We start from the raw sequence: 26,974 nt of genomic DNA on the forward strand, positions 1-26,974 counted from the left end.
TAAATAGGTGGTATAGACTAGTTGTGTGGAACCTTTGGCCTTCCACATATTGTTGAACAACAGCTCCTATCATTCCTGACAACTGGCCACACTTGCTGGGCCTGATGAGAGTTGTGGTTTAGCAACATCTGGAGGCCCAAAGGTTCCCAACATCTGGCATCATTGCATTGCTACTTACCTCCATAGGATTGACAGTGATGGTCAGAGCTGAATCATCCCAGTCCATTTCATTTTCTTTACTGCTTTCACTCTCCTTTGAGCTGTGCTTGTAAGCTGCTCGAATTCTATATACTCCCAAAGCTACTATGAAGACTAAGATACTGACACAGACGACTATGACAATAGTAGCCACACTTGGAAGTACTGAAATGAAACAAAAATGGGAAAATTAAACATAGCTGTCCTATAGCATCTCTATACAGATATTTTTGTATTTCTATGTCATGAAAATATGTGCACATATAACTAAATACTCATTATATACCCCTGCCCGTACGGGCCAGTCTTGACAGACTCTAGGGTTGTGCGCCCATCTCACTCAAGAGGCCGGGGGCCAGCGCTGTCCAGAGACACTTCCGGGTCACGTGGCCAGTGTGACATCGCTGCTCTGGCGAGCCAGAGCCGCACACGGAAACGCCGTTTACCTTCCCGCTAGTAAGCGGTCCCTATTTATCTACTTGCACTTTGATGTGCTTTCGAACTGCTAGGTTGGCAGGCGCTGGGACCGAACAACGGGAGCACACCCCGCCGCAGGGATTCGAACCGCCGACCTTTCGATCAGCAAGCCCTAGGCGCTGAGGCTTTTACCCACAGCACCACCTGCGTCCCAGTCTGTCATTTTAAAATGCTTGCTGTGACCCTCCCCCCTTATTGCTGGCCATGTCAACAAGCAAAAACAGTGGTCAATGCCACAGTCACACTTCCCTTTGTGTAGTTTTATGACACCGAAATGGTGAAAAATAATAGTTTCATCTGTAACGCAGGTTACATATCTGAACTGCCTTTTGCGCATGGAACTTGCATATGGAACCTCCCAGCATACTTACTAATATGACCCCCCCCCAAAAAAACCTTTTTTATATAGAAAAAAGGAAAGTGGTTCCACTAGTGCCTGTTGCTTATGATAGCTGCATGTGTAGACTATATGAAAGAAGTTGACCTGTGAATTAGAAGCTGAGGACAACCAACAAAGAAAGGCTATCACCTTCGCATCCACTCATAAGAGCCGAATGACATTTGGCTGCTACCAGGAACCCAGTGCTTGACTAGATAGATTTTGGTCTGATCCAACAAGGCAATTTGTATGTTCTTAATACATTTAATACCTGAGCCATGAATACTGTTTATGCTTTCCTCTGGGTGATGAATAGATTGGAGAAACTGCGGCTGTATTACCATATGATTTACATATTCCATGGTATTGGAGTTGGAGCTATGTAGAATATTAACCTAGAAGAGGAAAAAGAGGATTGATGTTGCAGATGAGGAAGTGGGCAGTTCAATCACCTGCCTCTCTCTGTCTAAAACTCTGGTAGAAAAGTTAATCATTGAACAGATGTTTGAGCCGTTCCCTTCCTCTGAGAGAAGGCAGTTAATTCAAGGCTTGGTGTGAAGAATCAGCCTCAAAATTTGCCCAAAAAGATGCATTAGGAGAAGAAAATGCTCATTTAGAGGGAAATGTTGTGAAAAACCAGATTGTTGGCACTATGACATCAGTACTTTTGGGGTGGCGGGAATTTTGGGGAACGTTTGCTATATTCATAAGAAGAATGAGTCTGGACTGAAGGGTTTGGCGGCATAAACATTTCAAAACAGTAAATAAGGCAGTGTTACAGTGTCATGTCAATATCCTTGTCTATCTGAAGTGGAGTGGTGGCATGAAGTGGTCCAGCTGCTATTCAGCATCCTGTCACCCTGAAAGAATGACTGAAGTTTCACAGTTCAGCACAATCTTACACTGGCATAAATTGACAACAAGAGTTTTATAAAAAGGCTCTGCTATCCAGTGGGTGCAGGAGGATTATCTACAATCTTCCACACAGAGCAATATTTGATAATAGCATTCTATCAGTTTTCCTATTTCCTGTTTTTTATATGACCAGCAAGAGAAGTCATAAGCTGGCCAGTATTTTAGACATTTGTGGACTCAAATAATGTAGAATATTTCCCTACATTGTCAGTTTCAATGACAACATTCAACATTCTCAGGTTTTAACAGTGAAATGCTATACCTCAATTTGGGCATGCTTAACATAATAGCCACTCTATGGGAGCAGAACCCACAATGCGAGCCGTTCTGAAAGTTTCTCCACCAATGGTAAGAGAAAGCTGGAGCACTCATACCAATGGAGAAGCTACTGACTGCCTTTCTCCATTCATTGTTTATCCCCCTCCCTTTTCTCTGTTATTATATTCATCAGTAGACTCTGATAAGGAGCAGGGATAACCATTCCCTAAGAGGAAAGATGAAGGACCAACAATAGATGGAGAAAGCCAAGTAGCTCTTCCTTCACTTTGTGTGCAATTAATTATTAATTCAGCTTTCCTTTCCTATTTGTTTTAATGGTACCAATTAACTGTTTATTTTAATGTTTTAAATTTTTTTAAAAAAAATATACTTTGTAAACTGCTTAGAAGCCTATTTTGGCATTAAGCAGTATATAGTCATAATCAATTTCTTTCCCTGCTGCTCCCAACGACAGTCAGTAAGCATTTTATGCTTGTTCAGCATCCTCGGTATTCAGTAAGCTGCTTTCAGACTCCTCTCCCTTAGCCCCCAAAATATCTGCTGAACTTCTGCAACCCTCAGGTTTCCTCCAAGCTTGCCTTCAACTACCTCTTGTGTTGATCTGCTGTTTTGGTTACATAAGTACAGGCACTCAAAATATGAGTTCACAAAATATGAGTTTCTAGCAAAGGAAGCCACTCTAGAAAGTTGTTTAGCTGGCTAAGATAGACAAAAGACTGCGATAGAAGGGTAATGGAGAAGTGGTCATGTGCCACTGTGAAATGGCAGGGCTGTTATATCAAAATAGGATGGCTCTGACTGTAATGAGCAATTGACAGTCACTTAGTGAAAGGAGATACGAAGTCCACAAGTAGAAACTCCTGACACAGTGATGGAAAATCCCTTTTCTCTACAAAGGAGAGGATGCTGTGAGTCCTTAGTGAGACTTATTAAAATGCTGTTTCCCCCCACAAAAAGGATGAAAGAAGATCATGATGGGAATGCAATTTTAGTTCTATCTTCTAGTTGTTTTCGGTCCCTTCCATCTGCCTGCTCTCATCTTTGCCCAGTTTCACTTACACACTGCATAATGTCTCTGACAAGAGCTGCCACAGTCAGCAGCTGTTGCTCTTAGAGTGAGATGCTATCTACATGGCGCGTGTAAAGTTGAGAGCCAGAGAGGTGTGCAGAACAGCAGTTTAGTATGCAGAAGACAAATAGTCGAGAGCCTTTGAATTTAGGAGAGAGATGGATGAAGGAGAGCTAATTATAAACAGAATGGCACCCTGGCACAAGGAATTCTGCCCGACTGGATAACACAATATGTCATAAAATAACATTTCCAGATACTTCACATGTGCCATGCATGTGCAGAAGTGTCTAAGGCTAAGCCTTCCAACTATGCGCCTCCTAAGGTGGGACCCCCACATACATCATGTCTAGTAACTAAAACAGGGTACAGAGTGGGTTCCATCCAGGAAAGAATGATCACAGGCATCATAGATACTTTTAGGTCCCCATTTCTGTCCTATTAATATACTTGGAAGAGATCAATTCTTTCCTCTCCTGGACTTACATTTGGAACTTCTTGACAATCCATGTCAATCAGATGCGTTACCTTTGAAACTACTGCTATGAAATTCACTCTCACAGTTGCTAAATATCTGAAAGTATATTTATCAAGTAATATCTGAGGAATAAATAAATAAATACCACGCCTCCATTAGCTATCTGAGGTAAGCTATTGCCATGATCCCTGCTTTTCTATTCAATAGGATACTGGGAAAATGCATTACATAACAGGATTGATGCAGTTGTTGGGAGTTGGTGGAAAACATGATGTATAGAACTGCTTCACAGATAGTGGACTCTCTGTGCCTCTATCTGATTATAATTCTACCATTTCAACTGCTATCATTTACTGCCTAGTCTACACGTTGGAACCAGACAAGTCAATGGTTAAATTGGCATGCAAGCTGGCCACAAATGGCTATGTTCATTGCTTATTCATATATCCCAGTAAATACTGGAGAATACTTATCAAGAAGCAATATTTTCTGAGGTAAACTTTATATGAACACAACCGGCAAAAAAGACCAGTTTTAATCTCTGGTTTAAAATCTAACTATGATACACATGAACTCTGGTAATGCTGAATCATAGTTATGTTAATTACAGATTTTCAATGTGTGGGTTTGTGAAAGCTGGGGGAGGAGATGGAGTATCGTCCCAGCCTGTTGGGTAGTGTTACATCTGAAGTGATCCATGGAAATGCACTGAAAGTACAGGGTGCACGTTATAGAAACGAATAAATTTCACACTGCTTGAATGCAGGATTTTAAACATTTACCGTGCTGAATAGTTAGGCAAAAATAAAACTCCTTTTTTAACATGGAAACAGTGGTCAACATACATTTTACACAAGACTTACCTCTAAATTAAATTCATTGCTGGTGTAACGTCCATTAAGTTCTGAGCACTTGATTCTAAACTTCCTGTCAAAGATGGAAGATGTGTGCCAATTACGATAGCGTAACTGTCGCAAGACTTGTGCGTAGTTTCTCATTGTGTCCACACCTGAAGCCATAAGACATCATCAGTAAGTAAATGAAAACATACACTGCACAGACTAGAGCCATGAAATAAAAATAGGGCTGTTGTTGTTTTGGCAAATGAATAGCTTAATAATTTGAATGTTAAAATATGGCATTAAAAACACATGTGTCTGATCAACGCATGTAACAAAAAAGGTATATGCCTAGAAATCATAATGGGAACAAACGACATGTCATCACTAGCATTAAATCAATAAGGTTAGTTTCACAAAAGGCACTGAAAATCGAAGTTTGTTAGCCCTATTCAAACATGGGCTAAAAATGAGGAGAGATGCACACACAGTTGTCCCCACATTGAGAGGGAAGGTCTGAAGGGAGATTCTAAGCAGGTTCTCAGGAATATAAAGAGAATCCTTCCCATGACTGGGATCCCTGCCTTACTTTGAAAATCTCCTTATCTTGAGATCCCACTTCAGACCTTCCTCCTTAACACAGAGCCAGAGCCCAGTGCCTGTAGGAGGTGGGGTGGAGCTTACAGGTGGGCTCCCTTTCCTCTTGGAAACCGTATGTGTTTGCCCCCAAAATCTTGTAGTACAGGATAGGATATATATTCCTCAACATGGACAGAACAAAAGCCAGGCATAACTCTGGCAAAAATAATAAATTCTCCCCCATAGCAGGACCCCACATCCTTCAGAGAACAATTATTCACATGATGGATTTGAAGCAACTCTTTCTAAGTTTTGCCATGTTAATGAATTCTACTCTTTCCTTAAACAAAAGACTGTAACTTCCAAATAGCAAAAAAGAACATTTAATTTTAAACTTAGAAAATAAGTTGAAAAGGGGAGGAAAGATCAAGAAATTAAACATACCATATATTGAATACCCTGCTGTGGAGTTTGTAGCATCCAAGTGTTTTCCTTGAAGTTCTGTCCGATCCAGTTCTAAACATTCATGTGTGGGGTCCAGTTCTGCTCCAATTACCAAAATGTCACAAAAATCCAAGTTATGGTGCATTTCTTCTAGGGTAACTGGTTTATGGACTGAGGATCAAACAGGAGACACACACAATAGATCCAAGTTAAAAAGCAGCTTATGGTGATACTATACAATGCGCTGCAACATGAGCTGCCCCTTTAATAGGGGAAATACACCTACATCAGCCAATGCTGCACTCACTTGCAGAAAGTGGCTTTTTGCAACCTTCCCCTATTTAGAACGGAATGTAGACATCCAGTCCTGGTATCCAGTGAAATGTGGCCATTGAGGGGAGAGGTTTCAATGTAGGAAAGTCTTAGCCAATACAAATGCAGACTGAGGAGGAAGCACAAACAGCCTCTTGCGCATTTTGGATTTTTGAGGAAACATTTATGTAGATTTTTGTAGGTGACATAGGAGTCACTGTGGGCACACTGGCACCCCCAGGTGCCACATTGGTAACCCTTGCGCTAGGGCAATTGGAAGCAGTGTTTGAAATTCCCATTGTTCTAGTCGCATTTTGCAACAGGGAATTTCATTAGCGCAAGCAATTTCTGAGATCTGGGCGCAGTACTGCACCTAAGATTTCAGATTAAAACTGCAGAGCGGAAGGAAAGGGGGACCTTTTTTTTGCCTCTCCATTTCCAGCTGAAGACTGGAGATGAAACCCTCTTAAGAATATTAGGGGGGGTGGGCAGGGGAAGAACTAGACCATGTGAAAAATGAACATAATATTTTAGCTGCAGTCCATTCATTTTCAGCTTTGTATTCTGGTTATAAAAATAAGTGCACCTAGACATTCTGTTGTTGTGCCCATAACCTGTTGGCTTAAGGTGCCATTTAGCTGCTAGCTTTCATGTCTCAGTTTGTACACCGATTGGAAGGTGTATTAAAGCACAGTATAGGTCCTGGACATTATTTGGAAAGCACAGAATTAAAATTTAATCTTGGAAACAAATTTACATATGGATAGTTCTGTTGTTCTGTTGTCAATGTGTACTGACACCAACAAGGCCTACACAGTATGAAGTATGGAAACCATGTAACTAAGGAGTTGTGAACTGGAGCAAGACTTCTTCTCTGCCAGTACATTTGTCTCAGTCACTTTATTACTTAAAGAAGGAGACAAGATCCAGTACCACCCATCTATGCAACTTGATGATTCTTAATGGGCAATGCTTGTAAAACTTGAGATATAAACTTGCTCTATTTCACTACGGAGAATAACAACTATCTTGTCACAGAAGGAAGAGTATGCAAATTTCATATTTAATTCTCTGGTCCACTTGGCATCAAGTGGCTGGAAAATTGACTTAAACTGTTTCTCTCATGGGATACATTTGGAAAAACATAAAAGGAATGTCTCTTGTAGAAAAGTCTTTCGGCAGTTATGAAAGGCTTCGGCCCCACATGTGATTGCTGAAAACCTTTCCACCATGGTGGTTCTCGTATTGTTGGCATAACAGTTTAAAACACTGTATGTTCTGTGATAATCAGAACTGAAGTCAGGGTCTGCAAGCCAGTCTGTATATCCCTGGTACTCCTGTAAAGTTCCTGCATGCAATTTTCTTGTAATGTAAGTGAATTGAATATAATGCAACATGAGAAAGAGTTTCTCAGAAATCTGATTGTGGAAAAGTAATGTCTAAATTGGATTGCAGGGGTCCAGCATAAACAAAATTATCCCCATACGTTAGGAAGCCTAGTCTTAACATAGCACTATATCCTAGTTTCTTTGTTTGCACTAAAATATAGTCTGTTTATTATTTTATGCTGAGGGTGAGTGACATTTGCACTGATTCCCTCAAGTGCATTAAATATATATTCACAGGTGCAAAGACAGGCACTTTAATATTGCTTTAGCTACCGAAGAAAACATAACATATAGAAAAATAGTTCCAACTTAAGTAGGACGCTGATAAAATATATAATTCAATGTTGTGAGCCAATGATTAATGTTGGTAGCAACATGGTTTACAGCAATTTGCTTTACCCACTTTTTCCCAGCTATAATTAAAAAGAGCATAAGCTTATAACTACAATGGACTTGAATGCTTTTCAAAATTAGATTGTCAACATTTGATAGCAAATGCTTTCAATTCCATTCAAAATAGTTTGTGGCCAACTAACAATTAGATGCATTGTGGTACCAATGTTTCAGGAAACTAATTCCTCATTGTGAAATATTTCAGCCCCTCTCAAGCTCCATAATTCTGGATGTAATCTAAGTATTTCCTACATGGCTCAGGGACTGACAATGCCATAACCACCCATGAAAAATGTTTGTCTTCTGACCCAGTTTAGCTCAGTAGCACTGTCATCTGTTTTACTGTTCTGTGGAGCATGGGGCATGACCAAGGCAGGGATCAGGGTAAAATGCTACTGATGCAGGGAAACTGGTGTGTTCATGTACATGCACATGTGTCTGTATGGATAAAAGCAGCATCAAAATTTAGCAAATGCCTGGATAAAGGAAGGAAGCAGTGAAAGATGATCCCTGAAAAATCAGAAATGAAAGACAAAATTAGCTCTAACAATGACAGAGAAAGGGGGAAACAGATAAGTGGTTTTGAGAGAAAGAAAATGAACAAGTTTCATTATTTCCCCACTTAGCTTTATTTTCTCTCTTATTGAACTTTATAGTTTTACAGCAGTGCTGGATTAACATCAACCACTGAACATATCTTCAAAGTGTAATTTCCTGCTCCATCTACATCTCTTTCATATAAAATTGTTTAAAAATATACAGCATTACTTTTCATTTGGACTCTCATTTAATTATACTGGGGCAGCTAAGAATTCTGAGACTTTGATTTTATTGTAATATCAGATGTAAAATGAAACAATTGTATGCACAGTTTGATCTGTATGATTTTGTGTGATTATGGGCTTCTCATTCACTACCTTGCATAAACAAGAAGAAAAGCTTTTTTGGGGGTGAAGTGGAATGAGAATGGGAGGAAATAGAAGCTATTTTGTCATTATTTAAATATCTCTGCTGTTTTTTCTGTTTTTAACTATTCTTAATTATCTTTAGTGTACATGTCCCTCAGCTCTAATAATAATAACAGTAATAATACTAATAATAGTGATTTGTTTGCCGCAGAGCTACTGTGGTTATCAGCCCACTGCAAGATTTGACTCTTCTACTGAGCCAAGAGATGCACTGTGTGCTCCAGTGGATTGGTGTGTAGAGGATTGTAGCCTGAGTTTGTGTAACTCCTTGCCAGCATCCCGTCCATATCACTGGAATGAAGACATGGGCACCAGATAAGGAGAATGAAGACATGGGACCACTTTACCCCCTTTCAGTATGAATTATACCCTTTACTAAGGTGAAAGTCAGGAACATCCATTCCCATGACTAGCTTCTGATGGGCAGCCTTCAGAACCTGACCTGCATAGTTCCAAGTATCAGTTAAAACAGTCTTAAACAGGTTGGTGCTCTTCACCACCCACACCTTTTGCATACGCAGAGAACTCTTTAGACTGAGAGTACTGAGCTAAACAACCTTAGTAATAAGCCTAAGGATTATGGCATCTTCCCCGTGTTTCCTGTGAGTGGTTGGGTCAGGTAAGCCTCCTTTCAGCAGTCTGATTCATCAGGGTGCTGACTATAACTTTCCAGCCTCTCTTTACTTCTTTCCACATGTATTGTGCCTGCCAATTGAGACTTACTGTGTTAAAAACAACCAGCTTAACAATAAGAACCCACCAGATACAATACATCACATAATTTTGGATTGCCATCTTTTCACAGAGATCTCCTAGGGACTCCCCTACAGTTTAAAATATTGATTTACAAAGAGTTTGTAAAGAAATATTTGTTGAGGGGTGGTACTCCCAAAACTATCAAGATTGTTTCGGGGTATTTAGCCGAGATCTTTAAAGCTAAATCTAAAGTTGTCTGATTTATTCAGTGGCTGCTATCTAGTCTTTTATATATTGTATGTGTTTGGATTATCAGTGTTTTTGGATGGCTTTGTGTGATTTTATTGTTTAAACTTATGACAATAAAGGCCAAAAAAAGGAAAGAAACAAGAAACAAGAAGCACCAACCTTTGGGAGCCTTTGGGCACATCTGCAAGCCACAGAAACTATATTGGCCATACAACTACACTTCAAATATCTGAAGGGCAGGCACATGGAATATAGAGTAAACTTGTTTTCTGCTGCTCCAAAGGGCAGGACCTGAACCAATGGATTCAAATGACAAGGAAGGAGCTTCTGACCAAACATTAGGAAGAACGTCCTTACAGTAACAGCTGTTTGGCAGTGGAACAGATGACCTCAGAAGGTGGCACGCTCTCCTTGATTGGAGGTTACTGAACAGAGTTTGGGTGTCTATCTGTTGGTCTGTCAGGGATTCCTTAGCTGTGATTCATGCATTTCAGAGGGTTGGGCTAGATATCCCTTGTGATCCCTTCCAACTCTACAGTTCTCTGATTCCATGAACTCTGCCCTCCTCCGTTATAATCCCCTCTCCAAAAAACCACCCATGCTACATTTAAGCTTCTAAAAAATTCTATTGGATAAAATTTTCTTTCAACCTAATGGTGGGTGCGAGGACACGATCCTGTGAGCACCATGGAAAATAATGTGTAGACTCAGTGGGAACTACACTGGCAACCCATGCAACCGTGCAGGCGATAAAAGGGACCATGCATCTGGCCAATTCTGACAGGAATCTAAAAAATCTTACTTGACTCCTAAGAGGAAACCAGCTATTGAAGCCTGGTTGGATAGACAGGACATTGTCGTCCAAGGAGGGAGGCACTGAGACAGGCACAAATGTCTTGAGTACAGCAGCTGCACTGCCACCGCCACCCAGACATGAGGCAGCGTTTTCTTTGCATTCTGTTCCTGTCATGGGAAAGAGGCTACTGCCCCTCACCAAAATACATAACGGTGAGATGAAGCACAAACAACAGAGACGAGGCATTCAGTGTACTACTTTGAGCCACATCTACTCTGTAGCATTTCCCTCCTAAATTGTAATTGTTGTTGTGAGCCTAAAAAGGGTGAAAACATATTGCCTTTCAGTGTACCTAAGAAGCTTCATGGACTATAGAACGTTTGGGGGAAACCTAGCTGGATCTATTATTTTTTAATATTAAGCATGCAATTGGTTTTGTCTCAGTAATATGTCCTCCTCAGTGCTACCTGGTGCTCAGTCTCTACTGCCACAGAAACCATAAACTCTTAAAACCCACAAACCTCTGTCTTCAGCTTCCTTCAAGTCAGGAGGGTGTTCCATTTTAGTGACTGTGCTGACAATTCTGATATCCGGTAAAAGAATCACGCCTCTTTCTTGTTCAAATTGTGCAGCCGGTCTTGCAAAATGATCCATCCCACTTATTGTAATCTTGGGCTCCTTGGCCTGAAACACCATTACATAGGCATCTATATCTGGGATACTAATGCAGACATCTTCACCAAAACATCTGAAAAATATATTATTCATTAACTTCATGGAAGAGGTTTTAGTGGACATTCTTCCTTTGCAAGCAGCACACAGTCTGATGAAAAAACATTTCAGCCAATTCTTTCTTCTTCTTTTTTGGAATGTTAGCACATTTGCCTTTCCCCCCCTGTCTACCCATAGGGCAGCTATGAACCTACTCAGCTCCCTGTGAACATTAGGAGCACAATTACTCAAATTATTTAAAGGGTAGCTGAGCATATCATTGGTAGGCATGATCTTTAGTAAGGTCAATGCACACATACCATTTAAACCCCTTAAATAACATACAACCAACAGTCAATTGTTAAATCTGATTAGATGGCTTCTAATTGTTAGGCATTTTACATTAGGTACTCAAATTGATACTTAATGGGTTTGATATAGCTATCTTGTTAAATGTGCATCACGAACCTAATCATCCATTTTATACTGAATGCATCAGGAGGCCATTTCACACACATCCAGAACTCTATCTGAAGTCAATGGGCATGCAGGAATTAGGAAATTACTGTATAGCTGAAATTATTTCACTGTAAAAGTAAATGTAATTCTTAAGCTATTCGCCAATTCATTAAAAGACCAATTATATTGATAGATTTTATTTTCATGCCATTATTCCACATCCAAACCTGTAAGGTTCTTGATATGAGGTTTAATGAAGTATAAGCAAGAGTTGAATCAAGCTCAGTGAGTATAACTTACTGGACTTTGGATGAGACTTTAAGACGGCGAATGCCTGAAGTTGGAAACTGTCTTGAGTTGATATAGGAGACCTTTTGGAGAGCTTGATTTATATTCACAATGTCATCTCCTTCTATTACAAGTACTGACTGGGAAGGATTGAAGTGATACTGGTGGGTGGGGGGCAAAGAATATAATTAGTATTTAGGGAAGTAATATAGGATGAGTCATTAGAACATTTTGAATAACAAGCTTCTAAAAACTGTTTCACAGAGACCAGTTATATTCCCATCAATTCTTTAAAAAAACAAACCTACAACCCTGTAATTTTACTAGCTAATGTTTGTTCTATATGTAAAAGCCATTTATGAGCAAGCACCCACCAGGCACTCATCTACCATACCTTTTAGTAATTATTGCAGCTATAATTAACAGTAAAATAAATTAGAAGTCAGTGGAAGCACTTTGAATCAAGACAATTTCCTCTACTCTTCATATTTAACCATCGTGTTTTTGCCATAACTGCAGCTTATTACAATGAAATATGGGGGTCATTTTTTTCTCTGCAAGTTCAACAAAAATATTCTACTTTGTCAATTCCTTCCAAATCTTTATTCTAAATGGGCAGATGCTTTCTTATTCCACTATAGCAATGAGTATCTAGTAAATCCAAATCACAATATGCTATTGGCCTAGTGGTCCATACATGAAGCAGAATATGGTGTGTGTGTGTGAATTGGTAGAGACTAATTCATACAACTTCTGGCTACAGGAAGATGTGCCATATTTTTAAATTATCCAACATGTAAAAGCTGGAAGGGAATGTCATCGCCTGCAGCAGGTTGTATGATATGTTAATTATGTTTAGAAAGCTGAGGCAATTTTACTCTGTTTTAGTAATTTAGCATTTGTATGTTTTAAAGTATGGTGGAAAATTTCTCTTGATTTTCTCCTTTTTTGTAAACCGCTTTAAACAATCATGCAGAATATAAACTTTATTCAATAAATGAAATAAATATGAGATCAGGATTATATTTTACTTCACCTATACGTCACTAGAAATTGCTAAGTTCGCTGTAGATGAAAGAAACTGTGCTCGCTTGCTCAAGTTTGCTAGAATTTCAACATTTGTATCCTTATTTACCTTTGTTTACTTTATTAGCCTAGACCAGTAGTTCCCAACCTTTTTTTGGCCATGCCCCACCTAAGCATCTCTAAAATCCTGATCCCGCCCTGTGACATATACAGTGGTGCCTCGCAAGACGAAAAGAATCCGTTCCGTGAGTCTCTTCGTCTAGCGGTTTTTCCGTCTTGTGAAGCAAGCCCATTAGCGGATTAGCGGATTAGCGCTATTAGCGGTTTAGCGGCTATTAAAGGTTTAAGGGATTAGCGGATTAGCTGCTAAAAGGCTATTAGCAGTTTAGTGTCTTAGAAAAAGGGGGTGGGGAGCGGAAAAAAAAACCCAGGAATCGCAAGGCATTTTCGTCTTGCGAAACAAACCCATAGCAAATTTGTCCTGCGAAGCACCTCCAAAACGGAAAACCCTTTCATCTAGCGGGTTGTAGTTTGTTTGTAATTCTTATTATTCAAAAATGAGCTCCTATTCACGTGGAGGAAGCCTAAAAGGCCATTCACTGTTAATAACTCATTCTCAAATTGCCCCCCTTAAAAATTAAATCACCCCCTTGTGGGGCATGTGCCCCATGTTGGGAACCATCGGCCTAGACAAAATGGCACAATCCATGTATATGAAATGGCAAGTGTAACAACAGATGACTAGTGAACATCTAATTACCAAGCTCACCTGCACATTCATCCTGTTCTTGTTTCCCAAATTAGGTAAAGTTTCAGACAATGCTTCCTATCTCTTTGTTCCAGATTTGTGTTTTATATTTTTATGAAATAGCTACTTAGCATGCATGCACACTATTTGCTTCTATGTACAGGTATGACTTGTATACAGATTTATTTTTATTTTTATTGAAAGACAGGCACAATCTGTCTTTATTACTGTTCTGTTCAACTCTAGGGCCAACTGCAATTCTTTCATCAGGACATGTCACTATCAGGCCAACTAGGAAACGCTGCACGAGACCCTATTTCTGACAGCTCCTCTCATTTTCCTCTCCTGCTGTCACACTGACTCTCAAAATAGCTGAAAAGGTAAAAATGAAAAGAGGATCTTGAGCCATGCCAGCTTGTAGATTGGAGACAGAGAATGTTTTGAAGCTGAAAAATTAAACTCTTGCATTTATTTCTCCCACCCGCAGCTGCTTCACAGAGACAGCCGCTTGTCCATACGAGATCAGCCGTTGGGAGGCAAAACAGAAGACAAGAAATGCTGGCACTCCTCAAGCAGGCTTCAAAGAATTGTCAGCTGCAAACAGCAGTGTACAAACTGTGTTTCCTATTGATCACGAGATAAGCAAGAGCTGATGGAGGGCAACATACATTTTTAATAAACAACGTATTTCTTTATACATATTTGCTCACAGCCAAGATTTTATACAAAATATTTTTAATTTATGTTTGATAAATGTGAAGTTAGCTGCTACTGTTTCTTTGAAGATGAAGAAAACCCTGGGAAATCATGGGTTTGCATCATTACAATGGAAAAGCAACTGCTGAAAATATTTCCATTTGTTAACCTACGACTATGATATTTAGATTTTAAGCTTGCAAAAAGAAAGCTTTGCTCTCCCACACATCAACCACCCAGCCTGCTTTCTGCTGTTTTGTACAGGGGTTTCCAAGTGCCCAAGTGCTGTTGGGCACTCCCCCAAAGCACTGAGCACAGGGCTGACAAAATCCCTTGTTCTTGGGTTCCCAATGCCCAGAAGCCAGTAGCCTTGAGCCAGTCATTGCCTCTCATCCTACCTAACTCACAGGGTTGTCGTGGGGATTAAATGAGGAGGGGGTGAACCATGTACCCCACCTTGTAGAAAAGGAGGAACATAAATGCAACACATAAACTAAATTATAAAATGTTCCTTATTCTTCTTTTGCATCCTGGTCTTGAATCCCTGGTCTTGAATGCAGGGACAGCTTGAATTCAGGCCATGGATCCAAAGAATTATCTTTTGTTTGCAGTTTCAATGCAAGCTGGAGAGGCACAGAGGTGTTTCCAGCTATTCCACCCCCTGAATTTGTAGTTGTGTAAGAAGCTGCTGCAGGAGAAAAACTGTGAGTAACACCATGTGAGGAGTTACTGCCTGAATGGTGATGCTAACAGGGAAGTGGATTCTTTGGGAAAGCTGAGGACTAGATGCTTGATCAGATTAACTTGATAGTTGCCTAATTTGTAGCAGACATAGCAACAGTGGGTAGGACATCTAGGACAGGTGTGGAGAACCTTTGATCCTCCATTTGTTGCTGGATTACAATACCCATAATCCCTGCCCATTGGCAATACTTACTGGGACTGATGGGAGTTGTAGTTCAGCAACATCTGGAGGGTCTACTGTTTCCCACACCCAATCTAGGACCAAGGACAAACAGTTCAAACTCCCTTGTTATTTTTGCCACTGCTAGGAGGTGTAATGTTGCTACATTTACAATACTGGGTTTTTTTTGGGGGGGGGGGTTGTATGCCGTTGCGTTTACTATATGTAGCTGTGTTTATTATTGCTACTACTTTGTTACTATGAAATTTGTTACTATTGTTACTATGAAATTATACTTGCAATTGTTGATTTTGTGATGTATCTTTGTAAGCTACATTGAGCATAATTTTTGTGTGGAAAAGGGGCATTCAAAAAAAGTGTTGATGATGAAGGGAAAGCTTATTTATTATTTTATTATTTATTTCATAAAATGTGTACACTGCTCGGTCGTTAAAAAACTCATCAAAGTCATTTACAAATGATAAAATAGTAAAATCAAGAGGGGGAGAAATCACATTTGGTGGTAGTGTCAGGTGACTGGCAGGTGGGCAGGGCTGCGCACCTGTCCAAGTGGCCCATGGGGTTGTGGTGGTTGAATTGTTGATCCCATTTGCCTCCTCCATCCAGTTACCCACCCCTGCTCTAATGGTAGTCATCTTCAAGGTGCTACAGTAACTGTAGCACACGCCTGACGATATGTGTGCTGAATGTTTCTATAGAATGTCTCAAACATACCATGAGCAGAATTGAATGTTGAAAAGCCGAAGGGTTATGAAACACCCATGACACTTGGTACCTATAGGTTTATAAAGACAAAAATGGAAGCATTCAGCACCACATAGCTCCTCTTCTGCTCAGCTGCTTCCTTGCATGACTTCATGGCATATTAGATAGCTTCTGGGAATACATTTGTACTCTACCTTGTGCTCTTCACTTCATAAATCAGCTTTAAATGTTATCAAAAATGATGTCAGTTCATCCCTCACCTTTAGTCCTTGGCCAAGACTCTCCAGGGAGTTAATATCCAAACCTTCCTTGCAGGCTTGCAAACAGGAAATCACTTTCTGACTCTCAATTTTGCCTGGTCGGATGGTTAGGCTGGCAAGGCTGCCATGGAAAAACTGAGCAAATCTGGGTTTAGAGACTTCACCTCCTATTAAAAAAAGAAGCACATAGCTGACAATAATTCATAGATACATTTTTATTTATGGCTATCAATATTTCCAACACAATCTTTAAATGTCTGAGACAATTGACAATCCAGCTGCTGTTGTAATCCCAAACAGAATTCCAAATAGAAAATGGCTCATACATTGTTACTATTTATGGTTATAATGCTCCAGACCTATTTGCACATTCAAATTCGCATGCAATTAGATTGCATGAGGGAAAGTGGGGGCATGTGCACTAGCTCTGCCCCCTCCATCCCTGTCCCTATCATCTGTCACAAGCTGAAGGTAAATGTGTGCAGTGACGATCCGGATCTACTCCCCATGCAATTTCCCTGGAAGAAAAGGCTCCCCACCTCAGAAGTTATTCCTCCAACTTGTGGCAGATGTCAGGTATGATGAGAGAGGGAGGTAGAGCTACCACACTCATTTCCCTCATGTGAGGGATTAGAATGTCTAAATATCACCATTTATATTATTAAAAACTCCTGCTTTCGTACGGGAGTCTGATGTGAAAATGCATTCTAGTTGGAGACACGGCCCACAAAACATCAGCCCTGCAGCAAGTGATGTAAAAGCTGCTTCTATGATTTTAATTTAGAAGCAGCATAAAGCTAAGCATCAAACTCTATTATATTTTAGAAGATATTTGTGATTCTATAGATGAAGAAGGAAACCTGAAAATAACATGCTGTTTAAAAGCAAAGCACCAACCAAATGAAAAGGCCATCTATGCTGCTTGCTGGTCCTGGGAATAGTAAATCTCTTATAAAGCAATATGCAATTAGTTACTGTTAAATTAACAAAATTGGCCTTCCTACCAAATTTGCTTACCTTCTATATAAACTGACATTATGCTGCTTAGTAATGACTGCCTGTGATATATAAAACTAAATAGAAATGAGTGGCTGATAGAGGTAAGAAAAATAGACTCATTATGGAGTAAATTAAGGAAATAAACCCATTCAAGATTAACATCTGATTTCAGTCATGCCAGTGGGTGAGGTATGGGTGAATCAGAAGCAATTGGATTTTGCACATTGATTTCATGCACATTGATTTATTGGGGTATAGGCTGCTTTGGTTTGATTTCATCAATATCATAATTGCATACTGAGGCTGATTCTCTTACTGATTCATGAAACTCAGTACCTTATAATATGCATCAAGCCTGCAATTACTACCACCAAACATTTCACAGAACATTTTTACTTGGTTTTATATTTTCTACATCTGCACCACATTATGATACTAACCCATTTGATGTATATTTCCGTATTAACAATGAACTACTATTGCTTTTAAGGAAGAAGCCACATTTCAAGGAGGGAGAGTCAGAATGACTATAACTGACAACAAACCACACAGAGAGAAAGAGACTTGTGTATACTAATAGCAAAAGAGACATGGCCAACAGATATTTTAATATTTCTCATTTCACAAGATGCATTAACTGTATTTTTAAATTGTTAGAGAAATGCAAGCCCCTAAAGTGTCACTTGCAAAAGCTAACCAACACTCTCCTTGGGACACAAATAGAGAGAAGTACACAGCACTGACAAATGCATCAGAAGCCTTATGGTTTAAAAATAAGCATCCAGCTGAACAGTTATCCTTCTCAAGGGGTTATAGTACAGACACTGGTCACGTCTGCCATTGGCAGCACCTTCTAGGTCCACCTGAGCAGCTTCAGCCAGACAACAAGTATAAATAAAAGAGACAGTCCAATTGAAACTTATTTATAGATCCGGCAGAGAAGACAAACACACCTGCATCATAAAAATTAATGATGAACCATAGTGTTGATGCACCACCTGAGCCCAACCAAATGTAGCCAAACTTCACAACCATTTAGTTACTTGCAAGGACAGCTACAGTAACAATAAAAAGGGAGTGACAGTGTTGTCAACATTGAAATGACACACAGATGGGCTTATTTATTTTAACTTCCTAGAAAAAAAATTAACAATTTGAACAATTGAGAGGACAGTCTACTTCTGCCAAAAGGCTTCATTCATACTTTATGACTTTGTCCTTTTATTACCAATGATGGAAAACCCATAAACACTTAGGTTCATGGTACCATATCAGTTTTGGAAAGGAAAGAAAAACATTGTTAAATAAAACTTTAGTTATTTTTCCTAACGGAATTTTAATCTGTTTCAGGTATCAAAAAATGTCACCAGTTTCAATTTCCAAAGGGTCTCTTAAACAATAAAATCACACCCTATGCCAAGGAATTAGTACTGCCCATGAATTCTACTTGGCGAACAACAGAGCATAAACTGCACACCCAAATCTCAATTAGGAGAACCTAATTGAACAAGAAAGACTAATCTGTATTGAAATAAGCAAAGAAAGGACAGTATATCTTGCATTCTGACACAAAATACCCATCTCACATGAGATGCATATTCTCAGGTTCTATTTGCAACTTCATGAAAAATAATTTGTTGAATGGCCTGCACCTGTACCATCCTGTTCACACATTAAGATTTCAAATGGAGGCCCTCCTGCTGTGCCCATCCCTTACCTCAGTGTGATGAGTGGCGAACAAGGGGAGGGAGGGAGGGAGGGAGGGGGAGGGGGAGAGGGAGAGAGAGAGAGAGAGAGAGAGAGAGAGAGAGAGAGAGACTTTTCCATGATGAATTATATGAATTGACGTATTATGTTTTGAAATGAAGTGGCATCTAGACTATTATGCAATGATGTGTTGATTTGTATATTTTGATGTTGTGTTGGAAGCCACTTGGGGTACATTTATGTGGCAATGTGTGATACAACTGAAATCTACTACATCTATATTTTGGAAGCTGTTTGTCCTTATATCTGTTTTCTATGTATCCGGACGCTTCTTAAGATAACATAACCACATTTTGCATAATCGTTCATGAGATCGAAGAGCAGGTTGCCATCTGTGTTCGGATCCAGTTGGACACCATTTTTAATCAAGATGGTAGACTGAACCTTTGAAACTGCACTGTTTTTTTGGAGGGGATTCCTATAGATCCTGAGCAATTCTGAATATGAAGCTGCCATTGTCAAATAAATAAATAATGACCTTCAGGACAACATAACACAAACAACACAACCATTAAGTATGTGATCAGGCCATGGAATTATAAATTCAAATAGGATATGCTTTCTGAAGCCTGGGCCTGGCCTTCTTGGATAGATGGGTGAAGACACTGACTTGCAGTGTCAGTTTCTGTCTCCTGCAAGAATATACCCAAATCCCATGGGTTCTTAGTGTATGAGCAAAAAGGTGTGCTAGTCTAGTAAGCTCTGCTAGTACACTAACTTCTGGGGTGTTTCCTCTATTATAATTTTAATGGGTAAATATTAGCCTTCTGCAGCATACCCACTAAGATGGTAATATCTGAGGGCCATATACACATTTTTTCCACATTGTGTACAGTGTTTATCACATCATGTACATTTTTGCAGTGTATATGAAGTGGAAAAACAAAGAAGCACACACTATGATTACAGTAGATAGAGTTATGCTCTGAAATATGTATGGATTAAAATTGTTGCATTCAGTCATGCAGTCATGTGAGAATTTTAGGACAGAAATGAGCAACAGAAAATATAGTTAGCAGTCCTTAGAAGCATCAACACTTACTACAAAACACTATTGGTCCTATTATGCTAAATATAGTTGTGTTTTAATTAATTTGATTATATGACCAACCATGCCTTTTAGGCAGAAAAAGCAAAGGAGGATGATTCACTAATCTGTTTTGTTGTTGTTTTAAACATGGGATTATGGTTTGTCAGGACGCAAAGAGGAAGGGGAAGAAAACAGCAAAATTACTTCCATTGTTTATATGGTAATGTGACTTAATTTGTTAGGAGGCATTGTCTGAAAGAGCTACTCAGTGTTGACTCCATTGTGGAAATGACACAAGTTAATTACTTCATCCCTCACCACAACTCTTAAGATACCAAAATGGCTTTGTAGTATTGGAAGTAATGACTTTTCAGCTATGGAAAATGGAAGTGCAACCTTTTGACAGTAATTAACTTATGTCACGGCTATAGTGACAGGAGGTAAAGAGTTATACATATAGAAAGGATTGGTTCCTGAGGGGAACACTATGAAATTGAGACTTTATCTTTTTTTCAAAGATACTCTGATGAAGTCTGTGGGGAAAGAGTTCATATAGCCTGCTTACTTCTCTGCCTGTCTTTGCCACAAAATGATTGTTGGTAACTAAAGAGCCAAAGGGAGCATCTAAACCTTGGCATTATTGAAGTCATCATTTAGTAAGAGAGCTTCTTTGCCACATTGGCAGATGAACTGTTATCAGAACACAATGGCCTCTTATACAACTAAAAGACTGCTGCCAAAGAGTGCTATTATTAAATATAACAATGTGATAATCAAACTTAATCTGATTTTACTGTCTGAAAGCTCAGAAAAGAACTGCAAACATTAAAGAAGAGGAACATACTATATTCTATTGGTTATCACTACCAATACTGAGACACCAGGTACTGATGCAAATGCTCTATGAGACCCTTTGAGATGTTACACATGATCCGACAAAGTTTTATCACTGGCAATTTGTGTATTCAAGAAGTCTGCCTTTCATAAACTGAAAACAAGGCCTATACAGTAATTCCTTATTTTTTCTACTCACCTGGTCAAGACAAGCATTACCATACATAACTACTACAGAAGGTCTATAAGCTGCTCTATTTCAGGAGCACATTGTAAATAAGACTCAGATAAAATCTGTATGGAGGTTACAACCTCATGAGTAGGGAGGTCAGGCACTGATAGAAGTACTGTGTTCTAAAAACCAGCCTGATGAAAGCTATACGTTAGCGGATCCTGAAGAAGCTTCTACTAATTAAAAATAAATACTTGTGGGCAATGTATTTTTGAAAGCCACGGTGTACAGGATGCAACACAACTCTCTTACTACAATATTTTCTGTTACTGTGCATCAGCAAAACACACACCCTTATATAGTGCCCTCCTGCCCCATGTATAGTTCGGTATCAAACCCTTGTCAGGCTAATTCTGCCATTTCTTGGAATAGCCATAGCAAACAGTGGCACTCACCATGTTTGGCTGGTGCCTGGGACCAACATAGAAAAGTATATTATAAGCAGCTGCTTATAACTAAAGTATTTATAGCTCAGCCATCCATCATTACAACAACCTTGGGGTGAAGTAAAATAAAACTCAATTTAAAACAACAAATGTATCAATAACCTACATAACATTAAAAAAAAGTATGCAAATAATGGCCCAAATGGTTAAAGGCTTTAAAGGTTAACATGATCAGTCTAAACTGAGTCCAGATATGCAATGGTAATCAATTCATCTGGTGCAAAATTGATGTCACCTGTTCTAGCCTTCTGGACAGTGCGAGCATCCAGGCAGTCACATTTGACACTGATTGAGACTTCCAGTCTTCTAAAGTAGCCTCACAAAGTATGGATTTGACTAGTGCATCAAATCTAGAGTTTGATATAAGTGTGGGTCACTCTATGTGGCTTATCTTACATTTTTAACAACCGTTGTGGGGGTGGGGAGAGAACAACTTTAGGAAGACTGCATTTTGTGTACACAGTTGATTCCAAATGGTGTATCGGCAGTCCTGTATTTCAATTGGGAAGCACATGACACATTAAGTTCCATAAGGATTGGTTCTTATAACAGCTGCCAGCATTTCAGTATATCTTACAATATAAAGAATGTTATCAAATTAAAAAGTTATACCGAAAGACTGTTAAGAAGCAATACCTTATGAACTAATATGTTCCCTCAGTCTTGCTTATGATATTTTCGTGAAAGAGGATGGTAGACACAGACAGACTTATAAGTAGCATTATTTTAGTGAGCTCACCTATGGTAAACAGAATTAAAATGTATCAGTCATAAGAGTGCCCTGCTTCTCCTGTGATCTAAGGCATGTTAAGAAGGCAGCCGGCATGAAACAAATCCTGTTTTCCAGACAAGAAATGAAACGTCTTTATCTTGGAAAAAGACTTTTCTTCACAGTTAGCAGTAATACATTAAACATTTCCTTTGACCTTTGTTTTTATTTTTAAATAGAATTCATCCCGATTTCTTAGTCTTTCTTTCCTACATTTTCTCCTATTGCTATTACTACTATTTTTTGGCATGAATGGATTTTGATCTCGATTCTCACGAAACTGCAACCTAATAAATCCTACAAAATCTGGAAGGTTTTTAACCTGTTGGACTGTCTGTCCTTCTCCTGCTGGTTATCCTAATTACAAGGGGTCCAGCCTGCTTTATTAATTTATTTTTAGAAACCATGAAAAACAATGAATGCACAAAAGGTCATACAAGAGAGAAAGAGCAAGTAAGTATGGGTGAAAAAGGATGACCTGCTTTTAAAGCAAAGGATTAAGCTTTGAACTTGAACACTGTTCTGGAAATACAACAAAATGGAAAATAATAACTAGTACTATAGTTATAATAAACAGTACTATAGTTTATTATAGTACTTATTTATAGTTTATAGTACTTTGGTGATCACAGATTAATGTCCTTTGAAATGTTGGCATTTAGTTTGGAAATGCAATAATATGACATTTATATGCTGCTTTGATCCAGATTTACTATATAAGCATCGTGTGAATGTGACTGCTGACTTTATTAGACTTTCCTTACATTTTACCAATAATACTTTTTGTACAACCAAAATTTCCTGTCATGAAACTTTGCTCTTCTTTGTGGTTCACAGAGATGCCATATGCAGTCTTAGTCATGTAGGATCTCAAGGCATCAGTGGTGAGGATTCATTCGAAGACCTATCCCAAAACTTGTTGACTTTCTGTTTACTAGGGAATAGAATTATGCCAACAGTGTTTTGTTTTGTTTTGTTTGTGGTCAAATCAATGAAACAAGACTGTATATCTGTTAGCCATGAGCAATGGTTGCAAAAAAAGGAAAGTCGGTGTTTTTCCTGCAGCAGAACACAGACAATACAGTCTCTCCCCTTGCATTTAGTGGATTTCATTTATATAACAAAGATATAGTGTGATACAGTGTCCCCTAATGAAGAAAACTGATACAAGTAATAACAACACAGTCCTACCCATCTGTGTTGGTGCCTGGGGTTGAGTTAGTTAGAATGGCAGCTTTTGCCGAGGACTGACAAAAACTTGTATGGGGATTCGTATTTGCACTTTTCTGGTAAGTAAAAGAATTCATATGATTAAATAAATAAATGTCCTACAACAGAATTTGCCAAACAAACTCAGTTAGGTCTTCTGTTTATGGAATGGGCCTTTTCTGCCCTAACTCCCCCTGTGCACCCTTCTATACACACCAAAATTGGTTCAGGGGGGTCAGAGCACCCCCAGAACAGAGCAGAGGGGAAGGTGATGTTCCATTTGGGAAACTGAAATGCTTGTGTAAATGGAATGTTTGTAATAGTGTGACACTGAATTCCACTCTTTGAATTTATAAATGGATATTACTTTTTACTGATTAGATATCTTGTCTAAGATAAGTGCTGCCCATTCTGTGTAAAAACAACCAAAATGTGGAGTTGGATTCTTATCTTTCCATTTAAGCACAATTTGAATTCTACTTGCTACCAAGAAGAGAAAGATATGAACATAGCTAATTGTGGAGATTCCCTCTCCATCCAGAATTCCCAGAAAAAGTGCCCTAGTCTCAAATGGGGAGAGAGATCCTGTAACATTTGGGATATGTCTTATAATTCCATTCCAGAATCTCATCACCAGTAGTGAAGAGAGAGAGAGAGAGAGAGAGAGATCCTGCCTTGTGGCACTTAAGCAGTAATTAGAATGCTGATTGCTCATGAGAAACAGTAGGTGTGGGATTTGGTGCCAATGAGATATTACATTAAAAAACATTTCTCTAATGCCTTTTAAATTAGAAACTGCACGAAACATTTTCGTCTTGCGAAGCAAGCCCATAGAGAAATTCGTCCTGCGAAGCACCTCCAAAACGGAAAACCCTTTCGTCTAGCGGGTTTTCCGTCTTGCGAGGCATTCGTCTTGCGGGGCACCACTGTACAGTATAAGCAATGCTGAGATGAACACAATTTCAGCCACAGTTATAACAGAGATAGCCATATAATCATGAATTACTACTCCACCTGTAAAATCCTAACTTCTTATAAAGACATGAAGTGATATGCCTAGGATTAGAGTTAGGTGAATCTATCAAGTTTGGTTGCTCTCAATTTTTCCTTTTTTGAATCTTAAGTTCAATTCTCCATAATTCCACATCAGCTAGTGAGTTGTTGTTTTTTAAGTTTTTAATGAAAATTCACTAGCATTTTAGTACAAATTTCTCCTAAAATGCAAAATTTTACAAAGGAATTTTGTCTAATATAATGCATTGCTTTCACTAAACTATGCTTTTTTATCTATACTTTACCCTAATAAATGTATCTTTGTATAAATTACTTGGCTGGAGAACTACATTGCAAAATTTGGAGTAGTGTGAATCTTCAATGATGGCTGTGTTTCGCTTTATGTATTATTTCAAGAAGCGTGAATTAGCTAGACAGACTTTCCTTTAAATGGAAACTGAATTAAGTTTGCCCTCATCCCTGCCTAGGAGTTGCAGTTCTGAATGGGAATGTTCTATCTTTTATTCTAACCATTTATTTTGCTTGGCAGAGTTTACGTAATGCATAACAGGCCTTAAATGGGCTGTGTTATGATATGAGTGTAAATCCATTACCCTGGGTCTCACCTTGCTAGGTAAGCATTTTATAGCCACAGAAGGGACTCTATAAAACCCCTTCTGTACAAAATCATCTAGTGCTTTCTGCCAGTGCTGTAGTTTTTGGGTGGAATGCAGATGGGGATGGTCTGAAAATAATATAACAGCTGCAGAAATATCACCATCGTCACAGCTCCTCCAATGCCATCAATGGTGCATTCCACGTACCTTGCACCTGCAAGTTTTTTTCTTAAAATCCTGGCTGTCCTTTAAACTTATTACTCAGTTGGTTAGAGCGGGTGCTGATAACACCAAAATTGCAGATTTGAGCCCTGTATGGGACAGCTGCATGTTCCTGCATTGCAGAGGATTAGACTAAATGATCCCTCAGGGCCCCTTCCAACTCTACAATTCTATGATTCTATGATTTAGAATCCTGGATAGTTGGTTATTGGAATATGCAACCCATAGGTATTTCCAGTGCTTTTTGTTCTGGGGGGACGCAGGGATATGCTTACCCCTAAACATTTTGTGAATCTAAGTTTGGCCCCATTGAGGGGCAGTATTTCAATATGAGTAGGAAAATGAGAGTACCCCTAAACATTTTTAAAGGAAAAAAGCATTTCCAAGCATCCTTGATCCATTTGTAGCTAATCTTGTGTAATTCAGCTTTCCTTCCTAGCAACTTCTTGTTGTGGTGGGAATTCTGAGATTTGTGGTACAGTGGTACCTCTGGATGCGAACGGGATCCCTTCCGGAGCCCCGTTCACATCCAGAAGCGAACGCAACGCACGTCCGTGCGGGTCACGATTTGGCGCTTCCGTGCATGCGCGTGAAGTCATTTTGAGCATCTGTGCATGCGCCAGTGGCAAAACCCGGAAGTAATGCACTCTGTTACTTCTGGGTCGCCACAGAGCCCAACCCGAAAATATTCATCCTGAAGCGACTTCAACCCGAGGTATGACTGTATTCTAATTCTAGCTTTGTTTGCATCCTCCTTCCTGCTAAGTGCTACAAGAACAACACTGAGATGGAGAAGGAGGGAGGTGCCACACAGAGTCATCTCCTGGACTGGATGCCAGAAGACAAGCAGGTGGAGCCTGCCTAAGGGAGCTAATGGATCGGCCTCCACTGAAGGCTGCAGATTCCTTTTCCTGCTCTGCCTTCTCCCTCTCTGCAGTCTGCTCAGACTCTCCTCCATCTTCAAAGAACTCGCCTCAGAATTAATTTCCCAGCTTTTTAAACCAACCTCCTGATAAAGCAGTTTCTAAGAACCAAAAGGAGCCAGGCTCCAGTCCATCCCACAAGGCTGCAAAAGATTAAATTTACTACCACTTTAGCGGGGGGATATTATGCATTGCCAAGAAAAGACGATCGGCATCGCCAAAAGAGGAAACAAATTCGCATAAATATTGCACATGGTAATTTATATGAATAAATTTATATTAATATATATTTTATGCAAATTTAGAAACAATCACTGTCATACAAAAAAAGAAAACCCCACATCTGACCAGCAGCAGCTTGTGTGGTGGGTACAATGGGGCTTCATTGGTTTCCTGGTTTCCGTGCATTGTTGCCCATTACTGTGAAGGGGGTGGGCTTGGCACATTAGGATTCAGCAGCAAAGAACTGGCTTCATCACAGTGCCTGCACCATGCTCCCTGCTGCATTGGTCATCTCCTCTAGCATGGTCTGGGAAGGTGGAAGGGCAAGGCAGCCCCACCCATGCTGCATCACCAGCCACTACTATCTCTGACCATAGTGGGAAAGACATCAGTGACTTGTGTGCTAGCTTTGTCAGCTGGCTAGGTGCTGCTAA

The 26,974-nt window shown here is 39.4% G+C and overlaps 1 protein-coding gene across 1 annotated transcript in view; it reads right to left on the reverse strand.

Moving 5' to 3' along the window:
- CLSTN2 (calsyntenin 2) overlaps positions 1-26,974 on the reverse strand; it is a 325,747-nt gene that overhangs the window by 18,763 nt on the left and 280,010 nt on the right. Inside the window, exons 10-16 of the mRNA XM_083442659.1 lie at positions 16,278-16,444; positions 11,930-12,078; positions 10,981-11,207; positions 5,658-5,828; positions 4,659-4,804; positions 1,326-1,449; positions 179-363 (exon numbers count right to left, since the gene is read on the reverse strand). Of these exons, the coding sequence (XP_083298785.1) occupies positions 179-363; positions 1,326-1,449; positions 4,659-4,804; positions 5,658-5,828; positions 10,981-11,207; positions 11,930-12,078; positions 16,278-16,444 (1,169 nt within the window). The remainder of the gene's footprint in view (positions 1-178; positions 364-1,325; positions 1,450-4,658; positions 4,805-5,657; positions 5,829-10,980; positions 11,208-11,929; positions 12,079-16,277; positions 16,445-26,974) is intronic.

Source organism: Podarcis tiliguerta, assembly GCF_965153285.1.
Source record: "Podarcis tiliguerta genome assembly, chromosome: 5".
NCBI classification, from domain to species: Eukaryota; Metazoa; Chordata; class Lepidosauria; order Squamata; family Lacertidae; genus Podarcis; species Podarcis tiliguerta.